Genomic DNA, 26,909 nt, shown 5'->3' on the forward strand with positions numbered 1-26,909 from the left:
AATTTTGGGCTCAATTGTGGGCGTATATCGAGGGCTACCTGTAACTACCATGTTTTTCAGCCAAAACTGGGCAAGACCACAATGTAAGTATGAAGATCTCAACCTGTTCAAGCTAAACATTCAAACTAAATGCAGTTTGCAAGGCACTAGAGAAATTCTGTCTTGGCAAGTTCTGTTATCAACCAACCGGATCCATGTTGATAAAACCAATATGAAGTTTGAACTTTGTATTCGTGGCCTTCTTGACACCCTAAGTATTTCTACAGTGTTTAACTTCAAAAAAAGTGTTAAAATATTTTAAAATCTGATATTTTGATAGTGAATTATTTTTTTTGAAAACACAGATTGAAATACTACTTTAAATATAAATATTCATATTGACTTATAATGATAATGTTCAAGCAGACATATATTCCCTGTAAATAAAGTGAATTATGCAAATGATTACTGTCCTGTGCCAGGGAGATTCCGGCAGTTCAAATGAGTATAAAGATTTATTGCTCAAACTCTCTACAAGAATCTGAGCTACTAACAGTCAAAACAAATTGGCAGTAGATAAGAGTCAATGGAATTGAAGGTGGGCTGGACTTAGATCTCTTGTGGGCATGCAGGCACTCATGACCTATGACATGTTTGACTCTTCCCTCAGGCCCAGCTTGGTCATCTCCTACAGTTACTTTTCTTATGATTAGAGAAATACAGATTGATGATGATTCTTCTCCCAAAAAATAGACATTGGGAACATAACTTTCATTTTCAAATAGTACATGCCAAACATTTTGTTCTATAAAATAAATAAACCTGTGTTATATTTATCCTTGCTATAATCATAATTATTTCTAAAGATAATAGCATTTATTTTTGTAAACTTGATAGCACCTTTCACAAAATGCTGTTATGGATAACAGAAAATCAAATGTATTAATTTACATCCAGATAGGGATTGGTAAGGTAATTTGGCATGGCTTATTAAGGAATAATAAAAGTGAGAGCCAGAAAAACCTTTAAATAGATCACTTAAGGCATCAGCATTAAATATTAACAAGAACTGAAGACATTTTGAACACATGAACCGAATACTCTATGATGAACAACCCAATACATTTTGATAACAAAAATGTGATAATCGAAAATTGGGATAATAGATAAAAGCACTGGATTAGATAATACTTTTTGATATCCTGAAAGGAAAACTCTTCTTCTTTATAATTTAATTTTAGGGAGAATACTGACTTCTGGGATATTTTATTTATTTAGAAAATTTATGTAGCATCCCACATACCTTACAAAATGTGATTCTTGACCCTTATAAACGGAACAATAATTAAAACTATATAACAATTCAGGAAACATCAAGCAAAAATAAAAACAAAAATAAAAAATAAAGACGTGAGAAACATGAAAAACAACAAAATGACCCTTGCAGGCTTAAGTTTGATGGAAAAACTCACATACTCAGGGCTTTCTGTAAGGCTAGCAAGGATGGCACTAATCCTTACCTCGGGGGCCATAGAAGAAAAAGTGCATGTCCTGGATCCCATCAGATAGTACTCCTTAAGAGGCAGGATTTGGAGCATAACCCTTCTACTTGACCTGATGGGAAGGGGGCACGAAACTGAGAAGAGATAATCCCTCATATAATCTAGTCCCAGGCCATGTAAGACATTAAAGTTAAAAATCAGTGCCTTGAATTGCACCCAGAATCGAACTGTCAGCCCATGAAGCTTGAGTAACAGAGGTGTAATGTGTGCCATGCTAGGGAGCACATTTTGCTGCCACCACGTGGTTGTTCTTGGGAAATTATAATATGTTAATTGGGTCTGCCAGTACCTTTTCCCTTTGTGATGTATTTCCTATCCTGCTCATGATGCTGGGTTGGACTTCCCCCTTCTCCTTGTTCCCTTGTGTTCCATCCTCCATTGTAACATCTGAACACAAGCCATGCGGACAGTAATCCTGTTACTGTCTATTGACTATTCTGGATCAAGCTCATTGTGATCGTGATTTAATTCCTTGTTAAGACACTTGCGCTGGTCTGTTTAAGCAAATTTAGCCACATTTAATGGCCCTTTCCAGATAGTGAACTCGTAAAGTACCTGGTTCATCTGAAATACCTTTATTTTGCATGTAGAAGAATATTACAGCAGAGAAGGTGTGGTCAGGTGAAGTCTGGATGGTACTTTAAGGTCAAAAGACAGTAACAGGATTACTGTCCGCATGGCTTGTGTTCAGATGTTACAATGGAGGATGGAACACAAGGGAACAAGGAGAAGGGGGAAGTCCAACCCAGAAGGGGTGGATCCTAGTACAGCATCATGAGCAGGATAGGAAATACATTACAAAGGGAAAAGGTACTGGCAGAGCCAATTAACATATTATAATTTCCCAAGAACAGCCACGTGGTGGCAGCACACACATAATTGTCTGTACAGTTGCAGGCTCACCAGTTGAGCTTCTGGATGTAGGAGTAACCCCATGTAGAGTGCACTACAGTAATCCATTCTAGAGAGGACCAAGGCATAAATGACAGTTAGTAGATCCTTATGGCCCAGGAAGGATACAATGGACAAAACCATGAAGTTTTTCAAAGGCCCTCCTAGCCATTACTTGCTGCTCCTCAAGCAGGAGTTATGAATTTGGAAAAAAACCAACAACCCCAGATTGTACACAATCTATCTGGGATAGTGCAATTTCATCCAGTACCAAAGATGTTAAAGTTCCAGATCCAGAAGGCCCCAAACCCCAGAGCTACTCAGTCTTGTTGGGATTCAGCTGAAGCCTATTGTTCCTCATCTAGACCATCATAGTTTGTAGACACTGTGACAAGATATCAACAGCATTGCTTAATTTGCCAAGAGCAGAGATGTATAACTGGGTATCATCTGTACATTGATCGAACTTCACTCCGTGGTGATGGATGATCTCATCCAGTGACTCCATATATAGATCAGGGGTGTCAAACTGCTGGCCTGCGGACCAGTTGCATCATTCAGAGGCCGCACCCACCTCAGCTGCGGCAGTGCAAAAAAAGTCGCAATATGTCGCAACATGTCACATGACACAGCGAGTTTGACACCCGTGATATAGATGTTACATAGAGAGTACTGAATCCTTCAAAAGCCTACATAGTATGGCTCAGGGCTCCCAGGCAACCCTGACCATAGAAAGAAAATGAATCAGTGCAATACTGTGCTGCCCATTCCCTACCCACAGAGCCAATTCATGGTTGATGGTATCAAAGGCTACTTAGAAGTCAGGAAGAGCAAGGACAGATGTACTATCCCTATCCTGCTCCAGAGAGAGATAATCCAAAAGGGCAACCAATGCTGTCTCTCTCATACTGCTAAAAATGATAGAATAAGCATGTAATACTGCCACTCACAAAATGTCCAGTACCACTGAGTGGTAAACCCAGACTAAAAGACTGTGAATGTTGTTTTACTTATGTATCCACTCCTATAATAAAGGGTCTTGACTGTGTACATTTTACACAGGGATAGATAAAAAATAGGGGCTTTCTGGTTTTTTTTTACCTGACTAGCTTTCAAATAGGACTGCTACCTTCAACTCAAATAATTCTTAATAACCCTTGTCATACCAAGGTTGCTTTGCAAAAATATGTTGTAACACTTTTTTCCCTCCTTCTCTCCTTAGGTTGATGGAATACTATGTTTGGCTGACATTCTTACAGATGGTGTACATTCCCAGGCTACTCATGCTGAAGCAGCCGCAGTAATAGCTCAGATCACATCTCCTCAGCTCACTTCCACTCAGCATCTCAACAGCTTTCTTGAGAACATGGAAGAAATTGTCACCGCGCTTCTCAGTATGTATATCCATGGAAATTTCATGTTTGAATGTTGTTAAGATGCAGAAGGCTTTGGGAATTTTTAGACTAATTACCACATGCTATGTGTGATATGTTAATCGTGTAATCTTTCTTTCAACTCTTGTCGTTTTTCTCACTTTTCTGGGTCAGTCAATCATCTGTAATTGAGTTTAAACATGCTTGAGATAAACACATGTCTATAATCTGAAAAAAAATAAAAAAGTTAAAATAACAAATTAATAAATTAAAAAGAAAACAACAACAACAAGAAAAAACTCTCAAAGGGCTCAATGGACCACTGGGTTATTTTTTCCTGCTGGCAGTTTCCTATATTTTTGTTTTAGAGAGCCTGTCTGGATTGACAGACTGACTCTTAGCAGGAATATTTTTACAGATTAGGAGAAATTTCAAATATCCTACTCTCAGATTGTTTAGGAAAGGAAAGGGGTGAAGAACTGTTTTTAATCAAAGACCTTATTTCATTGTTCCTTAACTTCTATCTTAACGGAATAACAGAGTGGAAAGGGACCTTGGAAGTCTTCTAGTCCAACCCCCTCCTCAAGCAGGAGACCCTATACCATTCCAGACAAGAGGCTGTCCAGTCTCTTCTTAAAAGCTTCCAATGATGGACCACCCACAACTTCTGTAGGCAAGCCATTCCACTGGTTAATTGTTCTCACCATTAGGAAGTTTCTCCTTAGTTCTAGGTTGCTTCTCTCCTTGACTAGTTTCTGTCCATTGTTTCTTGTCTTGCCTTCTGGTGCTTTGGAAAATAGATTGACCCCTCTTCTTTGTGGCAACCCCTCAAATATTGGAACACTGCTATTATGTTGCCCCCTAGACCTTCTTTTCACTAGACTAGACTTATTTATTTATTTATTTATTTATTTATTTATTTATTTATTTATTTAATACTATTTCTATACCGCCCTTCTCCCGAAGGACTCAGGGCGGTGAACAGGGCAAGAATAAAAATACAAATTACAAAAGTTAAAACGAGATTAAATAAATGCCCACATACTAAAATACATCATTAAAACCTAATAAAAAACAGTAGCAAACCCCCCCCCCCCAATCCCCTCATCAGGCCAGGCCAGCTTGTTCAAAAAAGTATGTTTTTAGCTCGCGGCGAAAGGAGCGAAGGTCAGGCGCCGTCCGGAGCTCAACCGGTAGCTGGTTCCAGAGCTCTGGGGCGCCCACAGAGAAGGATCTCCCCCTGGGGGCCACCAATCGACATTCTCTGACCGGTGGCACCCTGAGGAGGCCCTCTCTGTGGGAACGCACAGGGCGGAGGGAAGTCGATGCCGGCAGCAGGTGTTCCCTCAGGTACTCCGGACCCCTGCCATGTAGGGCTTTGAATACCATTACTAGTACCTTGAATCTCACCCAGAAGGCAACTGGTAACCAATGCAGCTCACGGAGCAGAGGTGTAACGTGGGAGTATCGGGAGACTCCCAACACAACTCTTGCGGCTGCATTCTGTACCAGTTGGAGCTTCCGGGTGGTCCTCAAGGGCAGCCCCATGTAGAGAGCGTTGCAGTAGTCTAGTCGAGAGGTCACGAGCGCATGAGTGACCGTGCATAGATCATCCCGGCTTAGATAGGGCCGCAACTGGCGCACCAGGCGAACCTGGGCGAAAGCCCCCCTAGTCACAGCTCCTATGTGGTCTTCCAGGGTGAGCCGTGAATCTAGGAGGACTCCCAAGTTGCGAGCCCTATCTACGGGGGGTAATAGTTCACCCCCCATAGCGAGAGGTGGAATGTCCGAATAAACCCGGGATGAAGGTATGCAAAGCCACTCGGTCTTGTCGGGGTTGAGTTGAAGTCTGTTCCTCTCCATCCAGACCCGAACCGCCTCCAGGCAGCGGGACATCACGTTGAGGGCATCACTGGGGTGGTTTGGGGTCGAAAGGAAAAGCTGGGTATCATCAGCATACTGATGATACCCAACTCCAAAACCACGAATGATCTCACCCAGCGGTTTCATATAGATGTTGAACAGGAGAGGCGAGAGGACCGACCCCTGAGGAACTCCACAAATGAGAGACCTCGCGGTCGACCTCTGCCCTCCTGCCAACACCGATTGCGAACGTCCCTGGAGATAGGAGGAGAACCACTGTAAAACCGTGCCTCCCACTCCCAATCCCCTGAGACGCCGCAGCAAGATACCATGGTCGATGGTATCGAAAGCCGCTGAGAGGTCTAATAGGACCAGAACAGAGGAATGCCCCCTGTCCCGAGCCCTCCAGAGATCATTCACCAGCGCGACCAATGCCGTCTCCGTGCTGTACCCGGGCCTGAAACCCGATTGGTACGGGTCTAGATAATCCGCTTCATCCAGGACCAGAGGGAGCTGATGTGCCACCACACTCTCAACAACCTTCGCAAGAAAGCGAAGGTTGGAGACAGGACGAAAGTTGTTCAATACAGCTGGGTCCAAGGCAGGCTTCTTGAGGAGAGGCCTCACCACCGCCTCTTTCAAGACGGCAGGGAAGCTACCCTCACTCAGAGAAGCCGATATAACTGCCTGGAACCAGCTGCGTGTCCTCTCCCGGGCTGCATAGACCAGCCAGGAAGGGCACGGGTCCAATAAACATGTGGTGGTGCTCAGCCTCCCCATGATCCTGTCCACTTCCTCCAGAGTCACAGAATCAAACTCCTCCCAGGTGATATCGACAAGACCGCCCGCGTCCTGCTCGACAGACTCTGCCCAGTCAGAGTCCAGACCGGTCCGAATCCGAGCGATTTTGTCCGACAGATGCTGGTTAAACTCCTCGGCATGACCCTGCAAGGGTTCCTCCCTCACCTCCTGATTCAGCGACTTACCCAATTCCTGTAACCATTCTTCATATGTTTTAGTCTCCAGCCCTCCAACAATCTTTACAGCTCTTTTCTGCACTCTTTCCAGAGTCTCAACATTTTTTTATAATATGGTGACCAAAACTGGATGCAGTATTCTAAGTGTGGTTTTCTGTGTGTATTTGGCTATGATGCCTTTTTCTCAAAGATAACAGATTCAGAGTTAAAGTGATGTGATGCCTTTCTTTCTTTCTTTCTTTCTTTCTTTCTTTCTTTCTTTCTTTCTTTCTTTCTTTCTTTCTTTCTTTCTTTCTTTTTTATATATGCCCATATGTATTCTATATATAATAATATGATAATATTTCCACCCATCCATCTTTTCAGTTCTCATATTGAGGTATTCTCGTTGTATTCCTTTTTTCATTGTTTATTTTATTGTATTAATATTTTACTTCTGTTTACACTCCTTTCATTTTTATTTTCATCATCATCATCATCATCATCATCATCATCATCATCATCATCATCATTTTTTATTATTATTATTATTATTATTATTATTATTATTATTATTATTATTATTATTATTATATATTCGAACAAGCCGGCCTGGTCTGATGGGTTTGGGGTTTTAACATTGTTTTTAACTAACTTACTACATTGGGCACAAACATTTAACTTTAAATCTTGTATCCTGTATACTTATTTTTATTGCCCTGTACACTGCCCTGAGTCCTTCGGGAGAAGGGCGGTATATAAATCAAATAAATAAATAATAAAATAAATTATTCTTATTCTTATTCTTATTCTTATTCTTATTCTTATTCTTATTCTTATTCTTATTCTTATTATTATTATTATTATTTATTATTTATTATTATTATTGTAAGCCACCTAGAGTAGACTCATTTTTAATACTACGGTATGTTTTTTTCTGTCAAAATTGATTGGAAGCAGATTATATTTACAGTACATCAAGTCCAAAGTCACTTTTTCTTCTGTGGATGGCTTGCCCAATATTTGGATCATGACCAAATCAACCACCCACATGCTTTGCAAACTCCCCCTTTTATTCTTGTAATAATAAAACTCCAAAATTGGAGGCAATGAAATTATATGATTGTTAGAAGGGAAATTGAGAGGTCATATCTTTCTTTCTTTTTTTTTCTCATGGTGGACATTAGTTTCTGCTCTCAAATGAATTTAAATCAGTTCAATTCCTCTTGGCTTCTGGATGCCCTCTACAGTGTTGCAATCAGCATCACATAAATGATATTAATGATGCCACAAAATTTGTGGCACACTTTCTGGCAAAAATTGCCATCCAGTGGATACTTTATAGACAGTAAGAAGGTTTCAAATATGCTTGCTTATGCAAAAAGCAACGTTTTACCTGAAAAAAAAGCCCTGCCAAAATATAGAAGAAATCAACAGGGAAGAAAATGTTTTTTAAAAAAAAAACAATTTTTATTTAATTATCTCTAAAGTTAAAATGCAAAATAGAAGAAAAAAATCAACTACAACAAAATAACAAAACAACATATAGAATAATAATAATAATAAATTTGTGTACAACAACAAATAACAAATATATTGTTAACATTAAATATAAAATGTCCACCCTGGTGGAATGCTGAAAAAAATAACTCAAACATCTGATGCATTCTTCCCCTTGCATAACAGTCCTGCAAGTAGTTACAGGCTATCCCCCATCTATTTTTATTAAGAATGTTATGCTAAAAAAATGTTGCCAGTGTGGAAATCTATGGTCTATCAATCAAGTAGAACCACCATTTATTTACAATAAAAAGAAACAGGTAACTGGTAATGCCAAAGGCTTTTACTTGAAATATTTTACCTGAGAAAAAAAAGCTCTTCCAAAATATAGAAGAAATAACCAGGGAAGAAAATAATGTTGAAGTTGCTCAAGAAGTTCCATGATGCACCCCAAGTGTTCACCTGTCTTCATATTTCAAACTAGGAAAACAGTCGTGGTTTAAGCACCTGACTTACTATCATGTTGGAAGATGAGGTTCTGCTGTTAGAATTATGATTAAGAAGTAGAGAGTTATCTGTTATTACCATTAAAACATCTGCTTTTTACATTCAGGTCCAGCTATACCTAAGCACATTTAGAAAGAAGAGACTGCAATAGGGAATCTTCCCTCTAATGAATCTCTAATTTCTCTATAATATTTATATCTAAGTAATTGAATTACTGTTCTGATTTACTTAATTCCAGAACCATAAGCAAATCAAATTGCTGGGTGAGCCAGACGTTAGTTAAAATAGATGTGTACAGAAATTAAAAGACACTTAGAAGGTTATAATAACAGCTCTCTGTCTGCAGCATTTTAAGAGGTCTTCAGCAGGAAAGGAAAAGTTATACAGCACAGTCTTAGATTAAATATATAGCTGTAATGATAGTAAGATATACTGTAAAATTATATACTCTCGTGAATCAATTAATTTATCTGTGCAGACCGGTACATTTCATCTAGCAACCCAATCTATCATCTACAGCCAAACTCTATGCTACAACCACATTTGTATTGTGCATTTTTATTTGAAATAAACAGTTGTTCAAGGATCTTCCCTCACAGCCATAAAATGTTTTAGAACATGCAAGCAAACAAAACATGGATGGAAACTAATCAAGGAGAGAACCAAGCTAGAACTAAGGAGAAGTTTCTTGACAGTTAGGACAATTTATCCATGGAACGAGTTGCTTCCAGAAACTGTGGGTTCTGCATCACCGGAAGTTTTTAAGAACAAATTGGACAACCATTTTTCTGAAATAGTACAGGGTTTCCTGCTTGAGAAGGCGGTGGACTAGAAGATTCCAAGATCCCTTCTAACTCTGACATTCTATTATTCTGTTAAATAAATGGACTGGTTTTAATTTAATATTTTAATTAGGTTTTCTAATGTCTAGAACTGTGCCAAGAGGCTGCCTCTGGGGAAGTTTTCCTATTGGCTTCAGCTGCACTTGCCAATATTACATTCTTGGACTCAAAGGCCTGTGAGATGTTGCTTCAGCTTGATGCGATGAATATTCTTATTGCAGCTTGTTCTGACAAACAGAAAGTAGACAGTTCCTATTCTCGAGATCAGGTAAGCATATTTAACATATGTCCAGAGAAATTAACATGAATGGCTGTCATAGTAGAAGGAAAAAAAATATAGATGTGGAAAAGAGTCCAGAATACCGTTGATTTAAAAAATCTCAATATAGCCCAGAGTTCCCGAATGTTTCTGGCTTTGCGGACCAGTATGGGATGGTCCTGCGGGAGTGACTGGCAAGCGCACACATACACAACTCCATTTGCTTCAGTGGCATGCATACACACGTGCTGCTCACACAAATGGAGCACACATGCACACCTTCACCCACTGATAGCCAAGTGAGGATGCTCATTCACAAGCTCACCGACTGTTTCCGTGGCCCGGCTGCACTCACCTCACAGTCCACTAATGGGCTGCAAGCCACAGGTTGGTGACCCCTGGTGTAACCAACTTTGGATTTAATGGACAAAAATCTTCTGAACAGGATATGCCCAAGAAATTTGAAATAACAGCTTCCAACACTGGAAGTTTTTAAGAAGAGACTGGCCAGCCACTTGTCTGAAATGGTATAGGGTTTCCTGCCTGACCAGGGGGTTGGACTAGATGACCTCCAAGGTCCCTTCCAACTTATTATTATTATTATATTATTATCTTGCTGTCCTGTTCATTCACTAACCATTACGATCAGTTTATCAGTGCTGATGTCCCCAGAATTTTGGAATTCTCTTTCATGGCTTTGTCTTCTTATTGTAGCATTTATTAAAGATGTTCTCATGCAAAGCCAGCTTCGTGGGTAACATAGCATTGCTTGTGATGATGTAATAACCTCAGTAACAATTCTGGAAATCTATTTAGAAGTAAGCACCTTTAAATAATGCCATGGTGCTATTAGTTTGAAAGGTTATAGCCCAGGAAAGAAAATAAATCAACTGAAAAATAATTAAAATAATATTAGTCTTCATCCTTATTGGGAATCATAAGACATGGGCAGAAATTCCCAGTTATGAAACTGATAACATGGTGCATCCTGGTGGTCAGTATAACCAAAAACAGGACATATGCTGTGCAAAAATAAAGAAATTTCTCTCTCTTGTAAGCCCCTTTTTGGGAACTCATGTAAACCTTGTCCACAGTGGCATGACATAGAATAATATATGTATCTTTCTGTTCTGTGAGAAGGTGGAGTGTATATGGTGGCTACTGCTAAGCTTGTAAGCTGCCCTGAGTCTTCGGAGAAGGGCGGGATATAAATGGAATTAAATTAATATATATATATATATATATATATACCATTCTGATAATGGTCAGAATATTTTTAAATAGAAAGTGTTCTCTTAGATTGACCAAATTGCCCCACTCAGTAAAATGGATGGATTGGCTATGGCAAGCTCCAAATATACTGTAAATTAGGAATGATTAAAAGAGCAAGTAGATTGAAATGACATTTTTATCCAATGAGTCATCATGCCAAAAATGGAAGAGGGATAATTTAATTGAGATCAGAAGTTATTCAGTATTTCTTAAAAATAGTATTTGCTCCTACAAAGATGATAAATTTAAATAAATTCATTTTTCTAACAGAAAATACATTATTTTGATTTTGCTCCTTTTCTTACATCTTTGCTGGCTGTGTTAAAATCTCAAAAAATCATATTCATTTTAGGCAGCACTTTATAATGGTTAAATCAGATGGGTAGTCTAACTTCTCACTTTAATCCACAAGTAAAACATGTTTGGATTTAAATTAATTTTGCTTATATTTCTTTGCTTTTTCTTTCTTGACTGCTCTTCCTCACATTTACTCATTTATTATAGCCTTTAAAATTCTAGGTCAGGGTTTCCCAACCTTGGCAACTTTAAGTCCTGTGGAATTCTGGGAGTTGAAGTCCACAGGTCTTAAAGTTGCTAAGGTTGGTGAACCCTGTTCTAGGTATTAAAACTCAAGCACTCTGTATTGGAATCTAGTTTTCTGTCACAATTCTATAAAGGATAATCCCAAAAGCCAACCAGAAGAAAAACCTACTAGAGTTCTAAAAATCTGTTAATATTTGACCATGTTATGGGAAAAAAATCCATATTAATGGAAAATTTCTTAGAAATGCTATTTCATATATGATCTACCTGTCTTTTTATTGATCAGATTTACCTAGTAAACTATTTCTATATAGGCGGAGGTTTGTCCTCTGAGTTCGCTACTTGGCTCCCAGATGTTTTGTTACCAAACTAGGTAACATCTTCAGTGGGATTTTTGGGGTGTGAAGTGTCTTGTTTGTTTATATAGGTCCTAGGTGGTCGGTTGGTTTTGTGATTGGTTGAATCACAAGACTGACTGAATCACAAGGCCAAATGATTTACAAGATTGGTTCTGATCTTGTGACTTCTGACTGGTTGTTGTGAAGTGCAAAATTCAGTTGGTGCAGGAGTGGTCATCAATTGGTGGGTTGGATGATCCACTTCCTTATTGGTTTGTATGCTGGTTCTAAGTCAGCCTTGTCAATCAACCAGCTTTGTGATTCAGTCTTGTGATTCAATAGCTCTGTGATTCAACCAGTCCAACCGACCACCCAGAACCTATATAAACAAACACTGAAGCTCAAAGGACAAAACTCTGCCTAAATCTACAACCTGAGCTAAGAATATTCTCTACAAACTGTTTCTATTTCTTATTCTGGTTCAATAACAGAATCATTATATATTCTTTTATTTAATTTCTCATCCAAGTATTGATTAGGACAAGGGTGGAGGTCCTTTGGTATCAGTCAACTTGACAGTGATGAGTTATTGTGCAAGGATATCTGAAGTCCAGAGGTTCCACAACCTTGGATGAAGTCAAGCCAATTTATTTCTATGTGTCCTTCTTAGGCAGACATGAAACTAGGACAATGCTTTGAGTGAAGGCATTCTTTCAATCTGCTTCCTCAAGCAAGGTATACCTACTACTCGTAGTAAAGAGAAGTAACAGTACTTCTTTCTTGGCATTGCTTCTTCCACCTCTTGTAAGAATCTAGTTACCAAGAGATCCCAAAGGTTTTTTTTTTTGTCATGAGGCAACTGGACTTTCTTGTTTTTCTTTGAAGATGTTTTGCTTCTCATCCAGGAACAACTTCATAAAGGCATGGCACAACATAGGAGAACAAACCCATCAGGACAAGGTTTAGCAGTCCATCTGCATTTAAAAGACAAAGGCTGCACTTTTGAAGACAAAAAAGTCCACATTTTGGACAGCGAAGACAGCTGATTTGAAAGAGGGTCAAAGAGGCCATCTGTGTATTGAACAACCCTTTCTCAACAGAGGGGCAGGGATACAACATAATCTATCTCCAATTTGCAACACAGTCCTTTCAGCAGTTCCAAGAAGGCTCCACACCCATTTGCATTACTCCGGTGATCCTGACAACACAGGTAATCTTCCAGGTGGTCTCAATGACTCTCTAAAAGAATGCAAATGATCAGCTGTCTGCAAGGAGTATAAATCCGTCCATTTCCCATTCTTGGATGAGAAGTGAAATGTCTTCAAAGAAAAACAAAGAACTCCAGTTGCTTCATGAAAAAGCACCTTTGGGATAACTATGACCTGGATGACTGAGAATCTCCATAGACATTGGGACTGTCAGTTGAGGCTTTAATGTAATCTGAAGTTCTGGGTCAGAATCATGTTGCTTCTTCATATTGCTTCTTCTACTTGGTAAGATGTCACTCTCCTCAGTCCCAATTGCAGTAGGGCTGGAAGCAAATAGTTTCTATTTCATATACTAAATCATTTTGTAAATTTCTGCATGATGATGATGTGTGTGTGTGTGTGTGTGAGAGAGAGAGAGAGTGAGTGAGAGAGACAGAGAGAGAGAAGGAGGAGAAGAAGAAGAAGAAAGAGAAAGGAGAAAGGAGAAAGAGAAAGAGAAAGAGAAGAAGAGATTATGGTGCTGGGTTTTCCCTGTGTTGGGATGCTTTAGAGGAACAACCTCCATAAAAAGATTCATTCATATAACAGTCAGCATCTTTATTAACAATCCCTTATTTATTTCAGTTCCCAATCAATATATGACATTTGGAGACTAAGAGCTTGAATTATGTCCAGAAACAATACTCTTTTTTTGTTTAGTTTTGTTTTGCAAACGTCACTGCATGGCTGAAGTTCTTTTTTGTTATTTCTCTTGAATGCTTTGCATAATAATATATCCTGGCATGTGTGACAGTCATTTACAAAGTGACTGGACTTACATTTAAAAAACAACTTCAGGAACAGAGTAAGAAATGAGGTAATCAGTTTGTCTCTGTTAACAGAGCTGAAGATGATGAATTGTGTAATTAAATTTCTCAAAAATACTTAAGAAATTAAAAAGTGGTACACCAGTTCATAATGGATATAAAAATAAATGCAGGAAAGAGTTTGGAGGGTTGGCTTTTATCAACCCTTGCAATGTTGAATCCACCTTCTTATTCTAATTAGTGTAGTATATCAATTGGTTCCTTGTTTGTATCTTTAGATGCCACCAACTGTTTTGTTTACAAACATATAAGAAGCTTCCAGATATAAGAACTGGATTCTTCCTTTGTTCACATTTTCATATATATGAATGCATATATACAGTTTTACAGAGGACTCTTCAAGGAATAGCTAAGTAGAGTCTGATTATTTTACCCTTAGATATCTTTAGTGATCTTGGAGAAAACTCTCAAGAGTCCCTTGGACTGTAAGGAGATAAAATTAGTTAGTCATAAAGGAAATCAAATCTGACTGTTCTTTGGAAGGACAGATACTGAAGCTGAAACTCAAACACTTTGACCACCAAATGAGAAGAGAAGACTCACTGGAAAAGACTCTGAAGAGAAAAATTGAAGGCAAAAGGAGAAGGAGAAGAAGACAGCAGAAGATGAAATGGTTAGACAGTTTCAGGCTTCTGGTTTGCCAATGCTGCCATTATGGACGCTTGGAGGACGGCTCTCGTCTTCCACGTCCAGTTTTGCATCACTGGGGGGTCCTAAAAGGGCCAAAGAGTCACCCTGGAGGGGCGACCAGCAAGAAGGGGCTTTTGCAGAAACATGGGGGAGCTGCAACTCTCCCGTTAGTGCCTGCATTCCCTTCGAACTGGCGGACTAAAGACCGGCCATAGCAATACGGCCAGTCACTAGGCTGCAGACAGCCTAAGTCACACTTATCACCAGGCAATATTAAAGCAGCGTGGAAGAGACCGGGTAAGATCAACCTCTCTTATACTCCAATCTTCTTCTTGCCACCTAAATAAGCTGCTAAGCACTTTCCCCCCTGCAGAGAGGGAGGGTGGATTTCAACCCTCCCTTCAGAAACAGCGGCAATTGAACCTCCAGGGGTTTAAAAAGAAACATTGAAAAAATGAATTGGACCTCAACTAGAACTTTATTCCTTTAAAAAAAAATTGTGGACTAGAAAAAACTAGAAAGCGTCTTGGATAAGCAAACTCAAATTGTGACTATAACTAATAATTTATCGGGACAGAACATAACAGAGATGGTTAGACAGTTTCATTGAAGCAATGGGCATGAGTTTGGGCAGACTCAGAAAGAGAGTGGAGGACAGAGAAGCCTAGTGTGCTATGGAGTCACGAAGTGTTGGAGATGACTCAACAACAACAATCTTTAGTGAGATCATCAATTCCCTATCTTTATTTGCTGTGAGGAAAGATCATCAAGCAAATAAATGGCTTTTTTTCCTCCTTAAAAAGAAAGCTTTGTCTTTCTTAGATAAATCTAAGGCCAGGAGTGGCTTTTCCTTTGTGCTGTAGGACTTTCCCTTCTCTTCATCTCTGAAATATTCTCATCCACTCATACAGATTTGTAGAGTTCAAGAGGAGCATTAGAGGAAGGGGGGAATTCCCCTTTTCCCTGCTTTGTTGATAGAATCCATTGCATTGATAAAAGCAGTTAATTGAATCTCTCTCTCTCTCTCTCTCTCTCTAATGGAACTATGGAAGCAAAGTTCAGCTATTTCTAGATGCAAATAATGGTCTCTCATAGTCCTTGGCAACCAAGTCACAACAATGCAAATCTCTACCATTAAATGAAGTAAAAGAAAATGAATGTGTTTCATACCATATCTTAGGTCATCATGAATGACTATTCGCACTTTCATGTATAGGTACTTTGCCACCTAATGAGATGATGCTATATTTTTTGTTTTAGGATTCTTTTTTTTACTCACATCAGCAATCATAATAAAAGTGCACAAAAACTGTTTTCCTATGAATATTAAAAAATTAATTAACATAATACTCTACAGGGTAATTTGCTGACCACCAGAAAACTGGGGTAGTTCTTTAAAAAGAGGGATTGTAAGGATGAAAGAAAATCCCATTACTTTTTCGATTTCCAAATGCTTTTCTTCACTGTTTCCTGCACTTTCTTCCCTTTTCTCATTCTTTCTCTCAGAGACCTTAAATACTATCATTTTCAATTCTGCTAAGTTCTTATTTCCCACATTTAAGTCTTTTTCTTCAGTTTTCTGCTTGTGCACTTCTAAGGAAAAAGAGCACTCTTTTCATTTTCAAATGCTTTTCTGATATATCTTCACTCTTTTATGCTTCTTCTCATATCCCTTGTCTATTTGTTTAATTTTTCTTTTGCTTAATTTTCTCCATGCCATAGCTGCTTCCTCCTGTCTTTGCAAACCCTTTGAAAGATAATCTTTTTATGGGCAGTATCAGCTAAAAGCAAAAGAAATCTCTGCAAGCGTCTGTCTTCTTGCTGCAGAAAAGACATTGTATTTTTTTTTATTATTCTGGACACTAAAACTTATAATATGGTTGCTTGGAGACCTGGTTGCTAAAAGTTTATACTTCTGCTTATCATTCACTAAAATTATTCTTGTACACCTATTGTATTATCATTGCTTATTTGTTTCACAGAAAAGCCCAACCCTGAATGAAGCAGAACATTTCAGGGTGCAAAGAGTAGATTAATCAGAGGTTTTTGAATGTACTGTGACTGACAAAAAAAAACTAATGACCCTCAAGCACAATGAATGCTTAAACATTCCAACAAATTGATAAAAAAATTCTAAGGAATTAATTGAGGGTAAAGTGGGTTCCTAGATCAAGGTATTTTGAAATTGGAACAATAGGCAAGTCTAGGATTGCCAAGTAATTTATTATGGGAATATTTGGACACTGGAGACTGTCATATCTCATGTTGGTAGTTTCAATTAAAGGAAGACTTAGACTGATGAGGAGCCAGTATGATGTAGTAGTTAAGGCATCAAGCTAGAAACTGGGAGACGGAGAGTTCTAGTCATACCTTAGGCAGAAAATCTGCTGGGTGACTTTGGGCCAATCCCTGTTTCTTGGAATTAGGGAGTAGGCAAGGGCAAATCACTTCCAAGAAAACTTGCCAAGAAAACTTCAGGAACCAGTCAAGGTAGTCACTAAGAGTCAAAAACTGACCCAAAGTTACATACGAAGACTGAAGGAGGAGAATTTGGGATAGTTAGTACAGTAATGTTAAAGTAGGTCCAGGGACACACATACTCAAGTCCATCCTCAGGCATGGAAGCTCAATGGATTACTTTGGAAAATCATTTTCTCACTACTAACCTACTTTACACAGTTTTTGTTCTAAGGAAAATAGGAGGAGTGGTGTGCCAGGTATATCAAATAATGGCGGTGAAAGAAAGACAAGCTATATATTTCATATATGAATAAGAATAAATTATATTAAGATAAAAACACATGCTTAGAAGAAGATGCAAGACCAAGAGACCAGAGACAGATTAGATCAACTAGAAGACTGAGACTGAGATATAATTGAAAATTATGGAGGAGATTGGAAGTTTATCAATAATTATAAATGGACTGAACTCTCCTTTAAAAAGGAGAATTTTTTTACAAGGGTACAGAAATTAAAAATGGATATAATTTGCCTCCAAGAGACACATATTAAGAGACAATACTTTAAAATCCCAGAACAACCAAAAATGGGTAAACTTTTTTTACACTCGCATCTCAAAAGAAAAAGGGAATAGCCCTTTATATTAAAGAAAAGATGAATCCCAAACAAATTTATGTAGATGAAGGGGGAGAATATTAATGGTGGAAATCATGATGGATCAAAAACAGATATTGTTGGTAGCAATATATGTGCCTAATGTTAAGGAAGAGCAATTGCACAAGAAAATATTGGCGTTAAATTACCCAAATCTTTGCATAATTTTAATGCAATAGTAGATGCGACTCTGGACTACAAAAGCCAGAGACAAAGAAGAAAAGGAGGAAATATACTACCTAAAGCATTTTCAAAAATGAGAGAAGAATTGTGTATTCAAGACATATGGAGAGAGAGAAATTCAGAAAAACCACAATATACCTTCTATTCAAATAGGCATAAGTCATGGTCTAGAATTGATATGATATGGACATCTTTTGACTTTAAAATGATAATACAAGAGGTGGAGACAGAAACTAATGTTTGGGCAGATCACAACCCAATAAAAATGACTTGGAAAGGAATTAAGAAAAAATTGAGATGGTCTCTCAATAAATCTATATTGAAAGAAAAAGAATTTTTACAACTAGCAACAAAGGAAATGGATTTTTTAAAAAAAACAAATAAGAAAGAAGAAACATCACTCCAAAATGTATGGGATACGGCTAAAGCATATTTTAGAGGGTTGGCCATAAATTACACCTCTAAAAAGAATAAGGAAAAAAAACACGATTACAGTTGAAGCTGAGAGAAGAACTTAAAAAATTGGAATTAGAATTACAAATAGACCCACAAAAGAAAATCCTCAAGAAACAAATGGAGATAAATTTAACCTGGCTGAGATGGACATAATGGACAACAGATTAAACAGTCTAAACAGAACTTTTTTGAAAATGCCAATAAGCCGGGGAGATGGTTAGCATATAGACTGAAGAAAGAAAAAGAAAAAAGAATGATAAATAAGCTACAAGACTCAAAAGGAGAATTACAGTTCCACAATCCTGGAGAATATCAGAAATATATTAAATGGGAAAATATCAGTGATGGAGATTAATGAAGCCATAAAAAGAAAAAAGAAAGATAAGACTCCGGGGCCAGATGGACTTCCTGCAGAATGTTATGTAGCATTACAAGATGTATTAGGTCCAAGGTTGAAAGAACTGTGCAATGAATCCTCACGGAGACTAAAATACCAAAGTCGTGGACTGAAGCTAACATCACTTTGATAGCTAAAAAAGATACTGATCTCAGGCTTCTGGTTCACGCACGTGGCACTTCCGGATGTACAGGAACAGTCTGCTTCCTGCCATCTGTTTCTTTCTTTTTTGGAGGACCCTGAAAAGGGTCAAAAATTGCCCTGGAGGGGCGATTACCAAGAGGAGAACTTCCCTGCAATCACTGGAATCCGGGATCATCTCCTTTGGCATGAAGAGACCTGCCATAAAGATGGTCGATCACTAAGCCTCTCCCTGCCGAAAGCCAAAAGCACTACCTGGCACTAAGAAGCAATCTGGAGGACCTGGGTGAACTTTTACCTTTCATATTCCCTTAACCATTTTCCTGTGGGACTTTCCTAAAAATCTCCTTCCCCATTTTTTGAGAAAACAGCAAATATCTACTTTGGAAACAAATCTTAAAGCCTCAAAGCTACAAAAGAAAATTAATTCAGCAAAGAAATTAAACAATTTCATCTGTATTTACTAAAAAGCTTCTATTTGTTGCTGGGGATCCACTGTCCTATCTTCTCTCTAAGCTGTGAATTAAGGAAAAAAATTGGACTAATCCTACAAAAGTTCTATATTAATTTGGAAAAAAAAGAAAAGAAAATTCTTACATTGCATGTTATACTGTATGTTATTGACGATATCTTGTCGCAAAACTTGGTACAGCAAGTAAATTTCCTTTTTCTGTTGTGAGAGCTGACTGAATAACAGAGCTGTCCTTGGCACTATGCTTAAAGATAAGTGTGGGAACACCTGGCACTGAATACAACTCTTCAGGAGGTGGAAAATCTTTGACTACTATTAAAACAGCCTCCATGGAAGATTTAAATGTAAACAACAACAAAATGGATGAATACATCCCACCACTTTATTATAAACTGATACTAGACATGATTTTGTCAATGACAGAGCAAATTAAAGCCAAACTGCAAAAAAAATCTGACAACGTAAAGCCACCAAATCAAATTTTGACTTTAAATGAGGAAAAGATAATTCAAAACCAAATAGAAGTGGAAACTAACACTAAAATAGGAGATTTCAAAGAACAACAAAAGCAACCTACAGAAAACCTTAAAGTCCAAACTTTAATGGCAACTACAAAACTTACAAGCAAAAAAGCAACAGCACCTGAAGAAAGCAACATCAAGAGTGAAGACACTAAAGGCCTTCAATTACACTATATTGAGAATTCAATTAATGAAATGACAACAATAATACCAGCTACTACTTTCTACCTAACCCAGATAGAATTGGAAGAACAAAAAGATTTGACTGATTTAATGACAACGATATTATATCAACCATCAAAAACTGAATTATCAAAGCAAAAATACAATGGTTACAAAGAGGACATCTTCCTTGCAAAACTGACATTTGGATACACTCCCTGGATTCAAATAAGGGGTATAGGAAGAAAGGAAGATACATTTGAGAATTTAAAGATGCCAAGAGGGAAGCATGATTGGCACAAAAGGAAGGCAATAGTTAGATTTAAAAAACTGAACTTGTTTCTCTTTTGGGATTCCTAAAGATAGACTATAAAAATATCTTTCTATGGATTAAGGGGAATCTCTAAAAAATATAACTGATTTTGCATTTAGCTTTTAGATCTGTAAAGGAAAACAAAAGTAAGCTTTTAGACTATAACTCCGAACTATATTATAGAACTTGTAATGACATATTAAAAGATAGCATTTTAATAATTGATTTACGGTCAAGATGACTTAAAGAATATTCAGTGGTTACTTTTGAACTATAGTATAGAATCTAGAATTTTATATATAAAAGATAGTATTTTAATAATTGTTGAACGGTTAAGACAAAAAATATATTTCTAATAACTGGTGATTTCTTAAGATGAAAACTAGACTTTAATGGTAAAATATAAGAATGTAATGAACAATGTAAGTTTTGTAGACAAAAGAATTATTCTTTACTGAAATAGGAAATTGTGGATTACCCCAAAATTAAGCTTTTTCCTATATACTATAAGCTATTCTAGAATATCCTATTGCAATTAGATAAAATTTAAAAACAGGATATTGATATGTATTAGTGAAAATATATTTTGAATTTTATTAATTGACTAGGTTACGACTAGAAGTGTACTAACTTGCTTATTTTGACTATGTAATAACTAGGGGAATTAGAGAGGGCATCTCTGTTGATGTAACCTGAACTATTTACAACTGGTCATTTCTTATTTTAACTACCCAACCACCATATTGTTTCACAAATACATGTATATGTAAATATTAAAAAATCAATAAAACTTGTATATATAAAAAAGAAGATACTGATCTGACACATATAAACAACTATAGACCAATATCATTATTAAATGTGGCCTATAAAATTTTTGCTTCGATAATGGCAGAAAGAATTAAGAAATTCCTGACTGAATTCATACACACAGATCAAAATGGCTTTTTAGCTAAAAGACAGATAAAAAACAAGAATGATTTTGGATGTGTTAGAGTACTATGAAAATCATCCAGGGAAACAGATGGCATTAATATTTCTCGATGCGCAAAACACTTTTGACAACTTAAACTGGCAACTTATGTTCCAGAAGTTGATGGCAATGGATTTCGGCAAAAACTTTATAAATGCAATTCAAGTAATTTACCATAAACAAACGGCTAGAATAATCCTAAACGGAGACTATACAGAAAACTTTGATATCGAAAAAGGTACAAGGCAGGGGTGTCCATTATCCCCACTGCTATTTATATTAACATTGGAAGCATTGACCAGAAATATTAGACAAGACATAGAAATTAAAAGATTGGAGATAAAAGAACAAAAATATAAATTACAAGCCTTTGCAGATGACTTGGTTTTTATTTTGGAGGAGCCATTTGAAACAGATACTAAACTGTTAGAGAAAATAGAAACGTTTGGAGAATTGGCAGGTTTGAAAATAAATAGAGATAAGACTAAAGTATTAACAAAAAACCTAACAGACAAACATAAAACTCAGCTTACAGAAAAGACAAACCTACAGATAATTAAAAAAGTTAAGTATCTAGGAATTCACCTAACAGCAAGATGTATAACATTAAAAGAAGATAACTATGAAAGATTGTTGAAACAAATAAAACTGGACTTGGAAAAGTGGAAAAATCTTCACCTGTCGCTGTTAGGAAGAATTGCTACAGTTAAAATGAATATTTTACTGAAAGTACCCTTCCTATTTCAAATGATCCCTGTAAAACTGGGAAAGGTTTTCTTTGATGACCTACAGTAATGCAACAATATTGAGATTTATCTGGCAAGGGAAGAAAGCATGAATTAAAGTGAAAATGTTACAAGAAGCTAAAAATAGTGGAGGATTTGGACTCCTGGACTGGAGACTATATTATCAAGCAGCCATTTTACCATGGCTTAAAGAATGGATTACGGTGATAAATAAAAGACTATTATACCTAGAGGAGCATGACCTACAAATTGTTTGGCATGCCTTTCTATGGTACGAGAAAAGTAAAATACATAGATACTTTCAAAATCACTTTATAAGGAATGTACTTCTTTTAGAATGGGAAAAAATAAAGCAGAACATCTATATTACACTACCTAAGTGGCTTTCAACAATGGAAGCTTTTTCTTACCCAGATTTAATTAACTTATGACAAAGTCATTACCTATAAAGATATTCTAGATAAGGAAGGAAAATTGAAAGACAGACAAGACTTACATCAACAAGGTATTGACTTAGCATGGTGGCCATATTTACAAATTCAAACAAGATATAGAAAAGATGCAAAGACAATGGGATTTTTTAAAGAACAGACAGAATTTGATCAAATATTATTAAAAACAGAAGAAAACCTGATTAAGAAACTTTACAGATTTCTGCTAAACTTGAAGATGGAAGAAGAACAAGTAAAAGATACAATGATAACATGGGCAAAAATCTTTGGATATTCTATAGATTTGGAAGACTGGCAAAAATTATGGGATAGAAATATTAAATTGACTAAAGCAGCTTCATATAAATAAAATTTGTATAAAATGTTTTATAGATGGTATATGACACCAGTAAGATTAGCTAAAATGTTTAAAAATACTTAAAAATAATTGCTGGAAATGTAAACAAAGGCCAGGTACCTACTATCATATCTGATGTGTATGCCCTAAAGCGAAAAAGTTCTGGCTTAAGATACATACATGGTTGGAAAAGATGACTAAAATACAGGTTGAATTTAAACCAGAACTGTTTTTGTTAGGAATATTAGGAGCTAAGTATGAGAAGGAGAATGAGTATCTAATATTGCATGTATTGACAGCAGCGAGAATAGCATTTGCCCAATACTGGAAAAATGAAAACCTACCAAGTGAGGAGATTTTAATCAAGAAAATGTTAGAATGTGCAGAAATGGACAGATTAACATTAGAGATTAAAGAGAAAGATGATTCAATTTATTTTAAAACATGGGATAAATTTTACCAATGGTTAGGAAAACGAACTAGCAAGAAATGAATGTGATATGTTATTTTGAATATATATTAGTAAGGAGAACGATATGTATTGACTAATTGATACTGTATATGATTATCTTTTAGCATATATATTATAGCTATTTACCGTTATATTAATTAGTCTTAATTGAACATATGTACCCGGACAATAGTCTGTTTGATAAAGCTTGAAAATGTTATTGGGGGGCAACCCCAATGTTGTTCCCAACCCCGTTCCTACCCTAATCCCGATCCTAACCCCATTCCAAATCCTGATCCTTACCCTGGTCATATCCTCTTCCTAACCCTAGAAAAATTTAATAGAAACTCTTATATATAAAAAAAGAATAAATTATATTAAGGAAAAGGAATGGGCTAATGTAGATTAAATAAACCATTTAAATTGAGACACCTTTGAACCTCCCTAAGTACAGTAACAACTTCTCTGGAAAAAAGAACAATTAACTAATAAAACATATTGGGATTAGTTTATGGGGCCTGACTTTTGATACATCATACATATATTTCTCTCAGTCCTAGGAAGGAAGCAATGGGAAAGGAAACCAAAGGAAAGACAACTTGTCTTTGGTATATTGTTTCTATTACTGAGGATGGTTTGGTTGAACCCATCCCAAAGGTGCTTTTTCAAGAGGCAACTGGACTTTCTTGTTTTTCTTAGTAGCCTTTTTGCTTCTCATCCAAGAACTTTCTTCAGCTCTGATTGGATGTAATATAAATATAAATCCTTCCATTCCTCATCGTCCAGTCAGAGCTGAAGAAGCTTCTTGGATGAGAAGCAAAACATCTTCAAAGAAAAACAAGGAAGTCCAGTTGCCTCTTGAAAAAGCACCCTTGGGACAACCATGACCTGGATGACTGAGAATCTCCATAGACATCTTGTGAACAGTTTATCTACAGCAGCATATTGGTATTTATCTCTCTTTGATTATTGGAATTAGAATAGAATAGAGCTGGAAGGGACCTTGGAGGTCTTCTAGTCCAGCCCCCCACTTAAGCAGGAGAACCTATACCATCTCAGACAAGTTATTGTCTAGCCTCTCCTTAAAAATCTCCAGTGATGGAGCGCCCATGATTTCTGGAGGCAAGCTGTTCTACTGGTTAATTGTCCTCACTGACAGGAAGTTTCCCTTAATTCCAGGTTGCTTCTCTTTTTGTTCAGTTTCCAACTCTTGTTTCTTGTCCTGCCCTCTGGTGCTTTGGAGAACAATGGGACCTCTTGTCTTTGTGGCAGCACCTCAAATACTGGAATACTGCTATCATGTCACCCCTGTTTCTTCTTTTCTTTAGACTAGGCCTTAGCTTTTTTAATGTATAATAATGCCTTTGTAACAATATTTATAATTTATTTAATGTGTCAATGCAGTGGGCACTGAAAAGAATCCAGAAGGCCACATTCTCTGGTTCTTGGGTTAGTATTGTTCTTTTATTCCTGGCAGGTTCTTCAAGAAAGGTCTCCATGAATGGAAGCTGGAAGGACATCAGTTTTTTAATCCTCTTTGTCTTCTCTAGTCTCTATGCAATTCTATGACATTTCACAAGATTCCTCAATGGGAAGCTAGTTTAGGGGGAAGTGGAAGAAATTGAAGAGAAATTAGCAAAAGATGTTCCTCCCTTTTCTATTCATAAAGTTTCGGATAAGAATGTCTTCCATCTTAGGCAACAGGATTCAACTACTAAAAACAAAACAGTTAAAAAATACAGTAATTTCTTCAGTTGCATAGATTTTTTTCATATTTATATGTTGCTCATATACAACATATTTATATGTTGTATGAACCAGGAGCACCTGCACAGGATAAGCAAAGTTAAAATGATTGTCATAATTGCGTAATTAAAACTGCCATATTGACATATTCCTACTGCCTCTGCAAAAATCTCTGATGTGAGCACTGCAGAAATTTAAGCTGAGCAAAACAAAACAAAATTCAGCCTCCAACATAGGACTGGAGTACTTTGGGGAGCCAAGCCCACTATTTTTACTGTTGTTCTGCTGTTATTAACATTTTTGGTCTTTGAGAGCTGCAAAAAGTATGTGGTTACACTATGTCATTAAAGTGGGTTACACAATTTCCCCCTATCCTTTTAAAAGTGTCTTTACACAAAATAGTCGCATCACATTTTCCACTCTGAGATTTTTTTTATATTTGTGTTAAGATTCAACCATTTTTTTTTGCTTGCAGATTTCCCAGTGAAATGCTGGGGAAATGTGGGCCTGAAGTGAAAGACCAGTATGCAGTCTTTTGGCTGCCTATCCCTACCTACAGTCTTTAAAATAAAATATTATGTAGACTCATAAAACCTTCTTACGCAAATCAAAACCTTTTGATTTTCTCAATTTGTGTCCAGAAAAGGCCTATCATACTTGCACAATTACAGGTCATGGGAATATCACAATAAGAATAGAAGCATTTGTGCAAAGGCAATAAGCACAACAGATCTAAGGGGAGGAGTCATTTCCCAAGTAGCTGATCAATGATTTAAGAGTCATTCTAATAACAGTTGTATAATGTAAAAATCCAAACTGTTGCCTCTTTTTAATTTAGATTGTAACAGTATTAGCAAACCTGTCTGTCCTGGACCAGTGTGCTTCAGAAATAATCCAACAAAATGGTATGTATGTTTTGACAAATGTGCAAAAGATTTATGCATGTGAAAATAAAATTGAAATGGTATCCTTTATTTAGCTAAACAGCATTTAATGTAACACTAGGATTACTAAAGATCTAAATTGATATGATTCTTGGACAAAATTCTGCACTTTCACCTCTCCAAATCCCAAAATCCTGACCAAAAATGTGTCAGGATTCAAGTTTATGTCATTTTCTTTCTGAAATACCTGCAGGTAGGACCTTGCAATTTCAAAATCATGTTTTTTTTTCTATTTCAGATATGGAATGCTGATATTGTTATATCTCCCTATTTTGGGAACCGTGCCAGTGAAGAAACAGAGAAAGAACTATCTCTCTCTACTGGTTCACTGTAGAATTCCTCATATATTGTCATTCAGGCTGCTTTTGAACATAGACTTAACGTTTTTCTGGAGATTTAAGTGCTCTCTTACACCCAAAAGTTGCTCTGAAAACAGTTGACCATCTCTCTGTGATTGTTGCCTTGTGAAATAGCAGAGAGAAGCAGCTTGCTATTGTTGGACTGTCAGCAACTAGTTCCAGGGTCTTCAAACTTGGCCCTTTTATGACCTGTGGACTTCAATTCCCAGAATTCCTCAGCCAGGCATGCTGGCTGAGGATTTCTGGGAGTTGAAGTCCAAAAGTCATAAAAGGGCCAAGTTTGAAGACCCCTGAACTAGGGCTTATCTAGGTTTCCAAACCAGGGATCAACTCCAGTAAAAGTGCTGAATCTCCTCCTTGCCTGCCTTCTCTTCTAGCCTAGAAGAGATGTTCTTGAGGCTAGGAGAAGTGGGAGGTGAAAGAGGGGATGAGTTCTGACAAATAATTACACTGAAGTTCTAACCATTTGTCAGAACGGTAACTCATGCTATTGATGGATGGTTTTTACCTCTTGCTTGTGACATTATTGGTGGAGGTCATCCTTTCCTAAATG

The 26,909-nt window shown here is 37.1% G+C and overlaps 1 protein-coding gene across 1 annotated transcript in view; it reads left to right on the top strand.

Moving 5' to 3' along the window:
- The window catches only part of INSC (INSC spindle orientation adaptor protein), a gene marked incomplete at both ends in the record, with an annotated part of 89,755 nt that overhangs the window by 58,175 nt on the left and 4,671 nt on the right, over positions 1-26,909 (top strand). The window contains 3 exons of the mRNA XM_081325774.1: positions 3,655-3,826; positions 9,563-9,741; positions 25,892-25,958. Of these exons, the coding sequence (XP_081181900.1) occupies positions 3,655-3,826; positions 9,563-9,741; positions 25,892-25,958 (418 nt within the window). The remainder of the gene's footprint in view (positions 1-3,654; positions 3,827-9,562; positions 9,742-25,891; positions 25,959-26,909) is intronic.

The sequence above is a fragment of the Vipera berus genome, assembly GCF_964194415.1.
Source record: "Vipera berus genome assembly, chromosome: 1".
Lineage (NCBI taxonomy): Eukaryota > Metazoa > Chordata > Lepidosauria > Squamata > Viperidae > Vipera > Vipera berus.